Source organism: Carassius gibelio, chromosome A17 (assembly GCF_023724105.1).
Source record: "Carassius gibelio isolate Cgi1373 ecotype wild population from Czech Republic chromosome A17, carGib1.2-hapl.c, whole genome shotgun sequence".
Taxonomy (NCBI): Eukaryota; Metazoa; Chordata; class Actinopteri; order Cypriniformes; family Cyprinidae; genus Carassius; species Carassius gibelio.
The window spans coordinates 20,447,268-20,460,260 of record NC_068387.1 but is presented as its reverse complement, the minus strand read 5'-3'; the positions used below and the strand labels follow the sequence as shown (position 1 = coordinate 20,460,260).

The window sequence follows — 12,993 nt, the reverse complement described above, 5'->3', positions numbered from 1 at the left end:
TGAAGAATCTTTTACTGGCATAATTACTTGGCGACTGTCCATATGATAATACATTTTTGCATGAATGCAATGCATACACATATACAAAACCAGTTAGGAAATACTGTCTCCCTTCTGTATAGGTCAGGAAAAGAAAGAAAACTGCATTCGTCAATTTCTATTCCATGGGGTCCTTAAGGTTGTTTGAACTAAATTATCTCCACTGGATCAAATGCATTAAGTTCATTACAAGTCTGTTTCCATTCGCACAATATTGACAAAATTAGCATACACTTCTGTTTAGTTAAGTTAACTTAACATTTGCAGCACTTAAGCATTGATTCCCTGATTCAGGTGCCTGGAGTGGTACTGCATATTCACAAAAGATGCATTAAAATACACTAATTTTACAACAGTTAATTATTATAAACAAATATTGTGTGTATACACACACACACAGACACACACACACAAATACCGATGTATGCTTTAAAATAGAGATACGATGTCATCTTAGTTGTTTTTCATGCATTTAGAAATTTTTCCATCTGTAATGTAATGATAATTTAGTGGAATTTCAGGAGCACTGTGAGGTCCTCATTGTCTCTTGTTGTTAAAATGTATGAAATGGTAAGATCCCCAAAGTAAATCTGTCTTCATTATGTCAGTGTCCTAGTTTGGTTGCAGTCCTCCTGTGCACTAGGTTACTGTGCATAAGAACACCTCCAGTCATTCAGCACAGAAGCAGAGAGGAGTCCTTTTCTGCTGCCTTCTGCTCTGTCTGGCATAGACAGCTCTGATTAATGGTCCCATTCTGTGGTAATTAATGCTTTCCAGAAGTGCTGCCCCTCTTGCCGGGAACAATCTTCCACACAGCCATGTCAGTGTGAGCAGCCAAAGGGATGAGTTTATGAAATTGCATCACATAACAACCAAATGCATCATCAATCTCTTCCATTAGGTGAATGCAGATATGTAGCCCAAAAAATATATATATCATAGTTTAAAAAAAAAAAATAATAAACCTGATTGCTGGACTGTAGCAGCACATCTATCTGCTTTTCCTGCTTTCATTCATTACAAGTGTAGGAGGTGATCAATGGTTAATTCTTAAAAAAAAAAACTGACGTGGTGTGAAATAAAAAAGTGAAAATGAAAAAAAGAAGGATGGATGGATGGAGAAAGGTAAAGGCAGCTGAATGTAAGGATAAGACGGAGCAACCCTGTCTTTTTTTAATGCTGTTCTAATTGTGTTTTTGATTGAGAGCCCAAGCCGATCTGGAACTCTGCAGGATGAGGAAGACGAGACTCCATTCAGAGCAGTCTTAAGTGACACATGACCTGATCAAAGGCAGTTGAGAGTTACCGCTTCAATCAGAGCAGGATTGTACAGAGAGGAGAGGAGGAGAGAAGAGCTTTGACCACGTCCCCCATAACGATTCTCTGGCGACATGAAACGGATGACTTCTAGAAAAGCCATGGGTTGATTTTTAATCATGAAGAAAAAAATATACTGCTTTTATCAGGGCCTTTATCAGGTTTTTCTCTTTAAATCCTTCATCACTATTTCTATTTTTACTTTACTTTATTTTTTGTATTAAGTGGTATTGAAGATTGAATTTAGATGCCCAATGATATACCATTTTAAATCTTGACAAGGTGTTTCAGAGGTCATCTAAAAATTAAAAATTACATCTAAAAACAGCATAATTTGTATCTACATTGCTAAAATTGTGTTTACAATCTATATTGTCAAAAAGATTGCTGTCCCCATAGTAGAGAGGTGGTGGTTGGATTAAATAAAAAAATGATATGCACTTGAATAACAATGACTTGGGAAAAGTTTTGGAAGCTGCATGATATATCAGTTATTAAAAGAAAATATATAGAATCAAACAGATATTCATAGCTCTGCTAAAACTGAAATAAATGGATGCTATCGGTTATAAAGTGACAGAATATGGGAATATATCAATGCAAAAATAAATGAATAAAAATTAACAGTATAATAATAAATAATAATAATCCTCTAAACAGTATTTTATTATGAGCAGCATTCTTCAGAAGATGAAAGATGATGTCACACATTTTAACAACTGTATATAATATATAATAATAAGGAAAAAAAAATAGCTATGATACACTCCATTGAATTGGCAAAGGTGGCAAGACAACAAGATGATTAGAAATGGTATAAAATGTGTGGCATTTGAGGCAGGGCAGAGATATTGATTGGCCACGTTTATGTGCTGGTACAGGGCATAATTTGTTTTTCCTGGAAATGCGCAGTGATGGATGGCTTCACTTGAGTGACTAAGCCTTAAAGCAAAGACCACTTCCCCTCCCACAAGGTCACCTTGCCTGACCAAAAATGGATTTTTGCACACTACTATTTCTTTATGAGCCATATTGAATGAAGTCAGTCGCTGGAAATCATGTTTGATGGTCGTGTCAGGCGCGTCTCTTGGTTGCACACAATCCCAAGCAGCCCGCACAGAGATCGTCAAATAAAGGTATCAGACGACAGTATTGATTCCGGATGGATTTCGCAACCTCTAGCTGAGACGCAGAGGAGTTCAAAGAATATACTGAGGTCTAGGAGAAAAAAAGGAAAGATAAATAAATAGATTATGTTGAGATGCTTTATTGTGTTTCATGGTTTTCTCGGGCGGAAGTGTGAGAGATCAAATAAACTTGCTTCAACTGAAGCGGTTCCTGTCCGTTCCTCTAAATACGACCATACGTCATCCCGGTTTAAAAGCTTCTGGTGTCCTTGAAGATGTCTAGTGCTAAACACATAAAGTCTCAATCATTACAGTAATATCAACATTACTTTTCAATGTTATCGGCAAGGTTTGAGTACTGAATGGCCAGAGGATTCAAGCTCAGAAACTAATAGCTCAAGAGTTTTTCTACACGTTTTTCAACAAAACCTATTGATGTGCCTACATAGGAAGCATTTTAAGGAATCAAAAGAGTGTTCCAAAAGGTAGTTAATCGGCGCGTATACTGTCTGAATAGATAGTACATTTGAATTAGAATTTACATCACGACCATTAAAAAAAGTATGTTCTTTAAAGTATGAATATGGGTAGTATGAATGAAGTTCAGATGTACTATCTGCCATGTTGTTACTGTCACATACCTACCAGCGTCAGTTGTGTCGCTTCGCTGCCATTTATAAATCCTTTCTCGTGGATTCATGGTATAGTAAATTGTCCATCGAATGCTCAAGAATCTAAACTATATAGTAGGGAAGTATGCGATTTCAGACACAGTGAATGTTTATTATACATAATTCACCTTATTTAAAAAAAAATAATAATAATAAATTAATAAGTCAGGGAAAAGCCGATTCCAGAATATATGGCAATAAGCCTATAATAAATCAAAATGCCATTCAAATTACATTTAAAATAAATAAAATTAAATTGTGCTCAAAACTAAAACTCAAAATAGGTCAAAACAGATTATTTTCCCAAAATATGTGTGTGTGTGTGTGTTATGTATTTTATTTATTTATTTATTTATTATGCTTATTGGAGTATGCTATATTTTTCAAAGTTGTAAATTAAAGTTTAATGGACTATAGGCTATGTTAATATTTTTAAATAAATTTAAAAATATATACTGTATTTAAATTTTGCTCTAAAATGTAATGTTTAATTAAATGCTTTACATGCGGTTTCTTTATAATATTTTTTTATAAATTAAATTTTATTTTAAAGTAAATCCTATAGCAGTTTATTTTCAGTGTTTTGTCCTGTAACATATAATAATTTGCAAGAAGCAGCTCACGAGAGTTTGGAAAAAGTGTGCTCTTGTGTACACTGGGTAAGTTATTATAAACAAAAGCAATTAAAAAAAGCCAACAAACAAAGCACACACTGCTCTATCTCATACAGTATAGAATTCTGTTGACAGAAAAGGGCCACCAGGTCGATTGAAAGAAATGAAGGATATTAAACCTTCGCCGATCGATCTGGCTGTATTTTTTTAAGACAGCTCCTTCAGTGCGCCATCATTTCGTGCTTCATCGTAAACTAAAATAAAATAATAAACCGCTGCCAATTCGATCAGTGAGCTGAAGAGGCCAGAGCATTTCGCACCAGTCACCATGAATATAGCGTGCGGTAATATTTCCTGTGAACGCGCCAATCCATTTCCATTGTGCCGTTGGTTCTCTTTGAGAGCTGTCAGATGAGGTCATTTCCCCTGTCTCACAGCTCTTTATCTTGTGTCAGGGGCCATCGGAAGTGCGAGACACCTGGGTGATGAATATGGACTCACACGAACGATTCATCTTCCCGCCACCTCAGGTTTTTCATCAACGACAGCATTTTTAACTCGCAGTCACAGAAACAGCCCCACCCAGATAGCACAGCATGAGCTATGGCTTCCACAAACCGTCCAAGAAATCTGATGAGCGATTCTTATGAACTGCACAAAACAAACACCAAGCGTTTCTGCAGCTGTGTTTGACAGCCTAAAAGTCCATTTCTGAAATCAATGTCAAAACCTAAACAAGGAAATGGAAAGATAACGCAAATGTTGCTGCTAGTTCTTATATCTTTTGTTGACTTTTATTATGGTATGCTGATTTCTCCTGTAGTTCAAATATATGTTTTGACCTTTTGCAACTGTTATGTATGAGTCTCTCAGATGTCCTCAATTTGAAAAGACGGATCTCAAAATCATACAGTCATTGTTGGAAAGTTTTCAGAAATGCAGAAGATGCTGGAAAACCAAAGAATGTGCAGGAGCTGGAGGATTTTCCAGAAGAACAGCAGGCAGTTGAACTGTCCAGGACAAACAAGGGACTAATGAACAACAATCACAAAGCATAAAAACTGTCGTGGATCATCCAGGAAATGACACACAGTAATTTTTTATTTTTTTACAAATTCAGTTATTATTTTGTCTTCTGGAGTATATATTAAGATCTGTTATGATAAGTAGGTTATTCAAGACTACAAAAAAAAAAAAAAAAAAAAAAAAAATCACTCATATTTTGTGAAAATGATTAACATTTTGCATATTTTTCAAGGGGTATATACATGAGTTATTGGAGATTACAACATCAGGTGTGTTAAAAGTTAAAATAACTTTGGTTGGAGCAAGATAGAGATTCTTGGACCTTTTCTGCTGAAAATGATTTTTTTTTTTACTCTACTTCTACAAAATGATGAAAAGTAAATGTGCATCTGTTGTGAAATGTGTTTCTATTCAATGCATGAAGGCAGTGTAAGCTATTTATATTATAATTTTACAAAATAGTTTTATTTTGTACTTTTATTGTAAATGAAAAACAAATTTCATTCATTTTTAACAGTTATCGCTGCGTGAATTGAGTACCGTCATTTTCTCACTGACATGCCCTCAACACTGAAACTCTGGACTCAAAGGAAATTCAGAGTTTCCTAGTAGAGGTCTTCACGGGTCCAAAAATTCGTGCCCGAACCCGACAGAGACCCGTAATGTACTACACCGAACCGACCCGGACCCGTCTAATATTTCAAAAGCTGGACCCGGACCCGTGTAGATCCGAGAAATGCCTACCCGGACCCGACCCGGACCCGTATATTATTTGAAATCAGGACCCGAACCCGCCGAGAAGACACAGACCCGACTGGACCCGACGTTCACATATTCCACCTTCTGTTGCGAAGAATACAGCTTTTTGTCTTACCTAATTTAAAGAGCCGTCGTCTCTCTTCCTTGTACCCGACTGCCTGTGATGCATTACAATCCTCCGTCAAGAAAGTTATTCATGTTATTCCTCTCGTTATTCCAAGTCCAAGCTGAATCCACTCATTATTTCAGCTTCAAAAGTCCACTTGATGTCACGGTGACGGATGACAAATGCTACTGTGCACATGTACATTCTGACTCGAGTTAATTCGCATAATAACTTACACTGTTTGCCTTTTGAACTATAATAACGATCGCTCGCGCAATGCCATGGCCGCTGACGTTATTTATTTACTATCATCTGATCTCTGTCTATGCTCTCTGCTCTGCATCGAGTCTGAATCTGAACCACTAAAACTTTAAGATTAAACGGTTCATTTATAATATTATAAAAATGGGAGAAAATGTAAAACGCGGTTTGGCAGTCCAAGTGTCTCTCACTGATTGCCATAGAAACATGAAATGCGCTTGAGACTGCACATGCGTGCTAGCTGTATCAACCTAAAATGCTTTAACGCAATTTGAGCGTAATAGAAAACATTCATGAGACAGTTCACCTCAGATTGTGTTGCTGATTTGAAATATATTAAATATGAGTGTGTCAAGTCTGCAAGCATTAATACCGTGCGTGCACTTGTATATTAACTCTGAGTGTGCGAGCAAGAGAGAGAGAGAGAGAGAGATTACTTTTTTTGGCTCACTCTTTTCTTTTCCTAATTTTACAAGTTACAAGTTACAAAAAACACAAGCAGTCTTTGATCACGGCCGGGTGTTCTTCGAGTCAGATGACTCCGATCGGCGATCGCACGGGTATTACACACAATGTTAAACAGACCCGGGACCCGAGGTAATAGATTCGGACCCGACCCGGACCCGGCTGATGATTTAAAATATAGACCCGAACCCGTACGGGTCCCGGGTCGGGTCCGGGGTCGACGGGTCTCGGGTGCACTGTGAAGACCTCTATTTCCTAGTTTCCCACTCCTAATCTGATTTTGTGATGGCATTGATGTTCGTTCAACTCATACACACTGTAGTAAAAAAAAAAAAAAAAAAAAAAAAGTCATTTGCCATAAGTCATTTCACAATTCTAGTCATAGCATTTACACCTTGCATAATTAAATCACAGAACATTTCCTTCTACTTAAGCCAACACTTGGTCTTCTATCCATCTCTAATGCGTTTCTCTCTCCCTGCCGAGATGTTTTGTCTGAGTAACACTACATTGGACACGAGATAGCTGAAGGCAGGCCTTTGCTTTTGTTGCCATCTTAATTGATGGTGTGGCTCATACGGGTTCTCCTGTTTCTAATGGAGTGAGGAGAACACAGCTTTGGTGAAGTCTCACTACCAGGGACGTGAAGCGTCCTCCTCCTCCTCCTCTCTCCTCTCCAACAAAGACAGAGAAGAAGATGCCCCTTAATTACAGAGACTCTGTTCATGTCAGACACACATGAGGGAAAACAAATCCATCCCTGCAGCATGTTATTTGTGTATCTGTCATTTAATTTATATATTTATGAAACAAATGTTGGACATGGAGGAAAAAAGGTAGAATGCGGTTGGGTATCATTTAAATTATGCACAGCAATATTTTATGTTAACCCCGGTAATTAATGTTGTGGGAAAACAGAAAAGGAAAAGAATCGCTTTGTAGTGCAACTAGGCAATTTGTAAAACCCCTTCAGAAGTTTTAGCATATAAAACAGCATCATATGGTGTCCCAGTGTCTAAAACTCAACTAAAGTATGAAGCTATATGGAGATGACAGTGTGCTGGCCATCAAGAGCCCTCAGCCAAGAAAATGACAGGCACCTTCAGTAAATCCTGAGGGAATTCATTAGGAAGCATGCAGCGCAGCTCCTTCAAACGCCATTTGTGAACGTCTCATGGAATTTGAGCGCCAACTGCTTTGCTTTCAGGAAATAAAAGAATCCTGCATGAAACGAGTCCGTTTAAAATTCTGAATAAACAGCTTCTTACTCAGACAGTCACTCACACTCGTCTAGCGCATACTGGCAAATTCCTTTAAGCAATATCCGTTTGCCACAAGTTCATTTAACAGCCAATGAAGCTTCTAACCAGTCATTTATTACCGCAGCTCAATCAACGTGATTGCACAGTGTGTCCGAATTAATAAGCAAAGACTTGGAATGTGAGGGGCAACTTGAAATTTGGTGTTTGTTTAGCTGTAGCTGCTTCAAAGAGGCAACAAATGCATCTCATTCATTCACAAGCTCTTGTCCAATGCAACAACACTGCAGTCAGTTTTAATCTTAATTTAGGGGCCAAGGGCAAAAACATCTGCCATTGCTGAATACAGTCTACTATGACTAAAAGCATTTTGATGATCACAGGCCTTCTTCACTGGAACAACCAAATTAATGGATGATTCTGCTAGATTCAGAGAATATGCAGAATAAAATACATTATTTATAGAGTACTTTTCATGATGCTCAAATACACTTTAAAAGAAATCATTCAAAGGCAACTAACCATATAATCTCGTATTCAGATGAGAAAAAAAAAAATTCAAAGAAAATTTTAATACTTTTGAATAATAATAATAATAATAATAATAATAATAATAATTTTGGTGCTCTGTTGGGTGACCACATGATATACAAATGTAAAATCTCAAGGCAAAGCCAGATGAGAACCACTGGTCTAACCTCTCTAATGTAAAGTAGGAATAGTTAAACTAATGCAAATACAAATTATGATCTCAGAGATGCATTAGAAAACAAATTCAAAGTTATCTATTAAGCCCTACAAACCAAAATACCGCAAAACCAGTTGTAACAAGAAGCATGACAGATAAATAAAGCATTACAATTTGCTGTGTGGAAGCGTGTTTATAAATAATATGATCTGACCTTTCAAAGGGCAAGTGATTGCAATGGAATAATTAAAGTACAATCGTGTCATTAAATCACAGCTGTTTCAAAAATCAGCTAATTTATGCAGCATGAAAATTTAAGCTCTCCACAAAACTATGAATATAAATCATACCTTTTTTTTTTTTTTTTACAATTTCACTAGCTCTAGTTTTTATAAATATAAAAATAAATATAAAATACCTGAACACTGAACAGAGCTCATACTTCACAGCTTTATTAATATGAACATTTCTTTTCTCAACATTTCTATTCTATCCTATTTGCATTAACATTTATTAATCTGAACATTTCGATTCTATATACACGCACGCACGCGCACACACACACACACACACACACACACATGCATACATATGACATATTATATGATAAATTAATGACACAATCTCTATAGTTGTCTTGCAGTCTCCAATCATAAAAATCTCAGCAAAATTATGAGTAAGGAACATGTGAGAATGCATTATCCTAAAATATTTACTCGGAAAGGAGGGTGCTATATAATAATGCATTATTCAAATATTCAAATTTTATGAGCTGTTCTGGCTCACGACTGACTTCTGTGGCCGTTTTCGTTTCCAAATAAAACATCACTGCCACCTAGTGTTAAAGAGTGACTAGAGACGTTCAGTCTCGACATACATGAGGAACAGTCTTTCGTCTACTAACTTGGATAGGAGTTATTATTAAGGCTCTGTATTCAGTCTGTGTAACAAAATGGACTGTCACATTTCTGATTATAGCACTGAACACTACACCGTTAAGCATTCATATCAATAACAATAGCAGCAACAATTCGGCGCGGCTGCTAAAAGCCCGTCCTCTGATTTCCTTCCTCTACGGCAGAAATTCTTCCAGACTGACAAAGCAGACACACAAACATCACTCTCTCTGCATTATTCAATTAAGTCTGTCCCTATCTTCACTAACATGCTTTTTGATTCACCGCTGCCTCTCACAAAAATAGGAGTTGTCTAAGCAGCAGACTAGCGTACTATTATGCATGTCAGTCTTCAATCTCTGGAAGGTCAACTGTGTTGTTCTTGCGGCAGAGGGTAGGAAGGCAATCACAGTCATATCACATTCTCACCGAGGCGCTTTCTGCGTCTATAGGGATGGTGTTTATCTCCCCTGACTCAAGATAACACCTTTTATTGTGGCAGTGATGTCAAAAGAATGGCATCATTATGACTATAGAATCAAGACCGACTGCTTGTGGTAGAAGTGCTCTGTTGTTGATTGATTCTGGTTCTCGGGGGGTTTGGAAAGATTTGATGCATGATGACCTCGTGCAATAGGGGCATCAGAATAGATCAAGCATGTTGTGATGGTATCTTGTGATATGCCTATGTAGTGTTTTATTTTTTGTCCCACGTTTTATATAATCAGATCTGATTAAGTCCATAAAGAGCTCTGTGAAGTGATTGTAGACTTGAACCTTGAAGTGCCTGGTTCCTGTCTGCTGTGCTGCTGTTTAGTGGCTTTTTGATTGTAGCCCTGTGTAGCTTTCTTTCTCTGTTGGAAACTCTATCTTACTGTCACTGTCTGTTGTTAAAACTGCTCAAATTCATTATCGTCATTCTCCTGATATTATCTACCAAACTAGCACGGAATCATTCAACAATCCTGACAAGTCATGGTTTCTTCTCCTGTTATGGTCACTTGTGTGTGATAAATGCAGGGAAATAGTTAGGCAGGGAAGATTTCAGAACTGGAGACACGCATCCGAACATTAATTGAGAATAGTAAGAATGTGATGGCCTTAGATATGGCCTTGGATGCGACTAGCTTAACTTATGTGTTTTAACTGTTATAACCTTTTCTGGGCCACTTTTGCCTCTCTCTCATATATATGTAGTATTTTACCACATTTTGTATAATTCCTAAATTAAAAAAAATATATAAAGTAAAAAAATCTAATATTAAATAATGCAATTTCATATTTTAATCTTCTTTTAATAGTTTGTTTCTTTTAGATTGTATACACACACATATATATATATATCTATCTATATATATATATATATATATATATATATATATATATATTTTATAAATAACAATTTATTAAATTACTAAAAGAACACTAAATATCTAATAATTAAATATAAAATACCAAAAATATATATGCAAAATGTATAAAAAATATATAAACAGCATATTTGACCAGCATCAGAAAGTAGAGAACAACACGTACCTTTGTCGTCTTCAAACAGCCTTCAGAACACGAATGCAGAGTGTGTTTGTGTGTGTGTGTGTGTGTGTACACTTATGTACACTACACTTATTGTAGCTTCTCAGCAACCAAATACTGTTGGTGTTTGTGTAACATTTGCTATGTATATTACAGCTTGCTCAATTAATCTTTCATAGAGAGAGTCCTTGTGATCATTAAAATTTTGTAAACGAGTGAACCCGAAGAGTGAACTAAACACAAGAAAGAGAGAGGATGTGGAACTTGCATGGGACGGAGGGTGACTTACGGTCATTACACTGTATCCCCGTGTAGGAGGTCATTGAACAGTCGCAGGTGTAGTTCTCCCACTGCTGGATGCAAATTCCCATGTTAGCACAGGAGTCTTCTTGGCATGTCGTGCTAGGACCTATGGTGGCAAAGCACAGCAATGTAATACTGGGGGCAAACGTCCCATCATGCTGTTAAGGTGCCATGCAGGTGAGTGTAACAATATACATGCAGTTTGGGTTAGTAGAGGTTATCAAAAAGAATCCCGAAAGCTGTCAAACAAACGTGGCATTCCCTAACGACTGGATTTTAGTAATCAACATCATACTCTATACATATTCAACACAGCTTGTTACAAAAGTAGATTCAGACACGGGGCCAAGCATGAACTTTCTCACATCTGCACAGAGGAACAAAGGTCAATGACAACATTTAATAGCGAGATGTGTACACAGTCCAGCACTGTATGTACTATTGTTACAGATGTTAAGAACAATAGTGTGCACACCAGCCACGTGCAATCGAGTTGAGTGTGTTCAAAACACATCTTGTGTTTTGGCACACTTGGGCTCAATTTGAGGGAATGCAGCAAGAACAATAGAGCTCATTACCCAATTCAGAGCAAGAGGGTGGATGCATTCCCCCTGAATTAACCGTGTAAACAAGAGAACTGCAAATAAACTGGCTTTGAGTGCATTTTTCTTGTGAAATACAACAATAGTTAACCACAAACATAAACTTTAGTGCAAAAAAAGGGGGAGAAAAGAAGACTAAAAGCGCATTTACTGTGCAACGCAAAGTGCAGTACTTCAGTACTATGTAAAAGTTCAACATAAAATGATTCACCCCAGTTTGCTGACTATCAAAACTGCAGATAGGATTTCGAATGGAAAATCACAGTGAGCCTATACTTCAAGATAGTTCTCTCTGATTTTTCCATTCACATCGTTCAGCATTATTTCAGTAGCACATTAACATATTTACATGGGATACGGTCAAATAACAAAATTACATTATATTATGTAAACTGGCCTTATTCCGACAATATTATTTTTGGTTAAAGTTTCTATACAAATTTTCATATCAATCAACTTAGTACCAAGATTTGATTAGATAATAACCATTCCAAGAGTGCTGATAAAGGTCATTCATATTATGCAGTACATTGTCATGTTCCCATTATACAATACAATACGATTTTTTTTTTTTTTTTTTTTTTTTACTGTTTTGAAGGAAGTAAAATATACAGTAGTGTTAAATATTATTACTATTCGAAAGAAAAGTTTTCTATTTAGATTTATTTTAAAATATAATTTATTCCTGTGATGCAAATCTGCATTTTCAGCATCATTACTCCCGTCTTCAGTGTCACATGATGCTTCAGAAATAATTATCATCAATATGCTGATTTGGTGATTTATTATCAATGTGGAAAACAGTTATGCAGGTTTGGTGAAACAGGGGCAGCGCTATCATTTTCTCAAGATTCTTTGATTAATAGAAAGTTCAAAGGAATAACATTAAATTGAAAGATAAATATTTTGTCACAGTGTAAATGTACAGTATTTACTGAGACTTTTGGTCAATTTAATGCATGGTTTCTGAATAAAAGTATTTATTTCTTTAAGAAAATATTATTAATAAACTAACTTTAAATGGCAGTGTACATATTAATACACTGAATACTCAGAATGATTAAACCTGTAAATCATAATGTATTGTCTTTTACCACAATTTCACAGTGAAGTGAACCCCAGATAAAATACATTAGAAAATAAAATAATCTGCCAATTTATATGCGAACACAAAAAAATGACATCCATTACCTTAACTATTTTTCCTAAACCAGTTTCTGTAATTTCTTTGCCATTGTATAAATAGTTAAAGTGCTGAAACTGCAATGTACATTAATTATTATTATTATTATTAATCTACTGTATAACAGGAATGACCAGCAACATT

At 36.2% G+C, this 12,993-nt stretch overlaps 1 protein-coding gene across 20 annotated transcripts in view; it reads right to left on the bottom strand.

Annotated features, from left to right (window-relative positions):
• Positions 1 to 12,993, bottom strand: part of LOC128031708 (neurexin-3a) — a 262,219-nt gene that overhangs the window by 155,279 nt on the left and 93,947 nt on the right. For all 20 annotated transcript variants that reach the window (XR_008188142.1, XR_008188143.1, XR_008188144.1 and 17 more), the window contains one exon: positions 11,051 to 11,170. Coding sequence is in view for 17 of the 20 variants with exons in the window: in XM_052620051.1 (XP_052476011.1) it covers positions 11,051 to 11,170 (120 nt within the window). In the remaining 3 variants the exon portion in view is untranslated. The remainder of the gene's footprint in view (positions 1 to 11,050; positions 11,171 to 12,993) is intronic.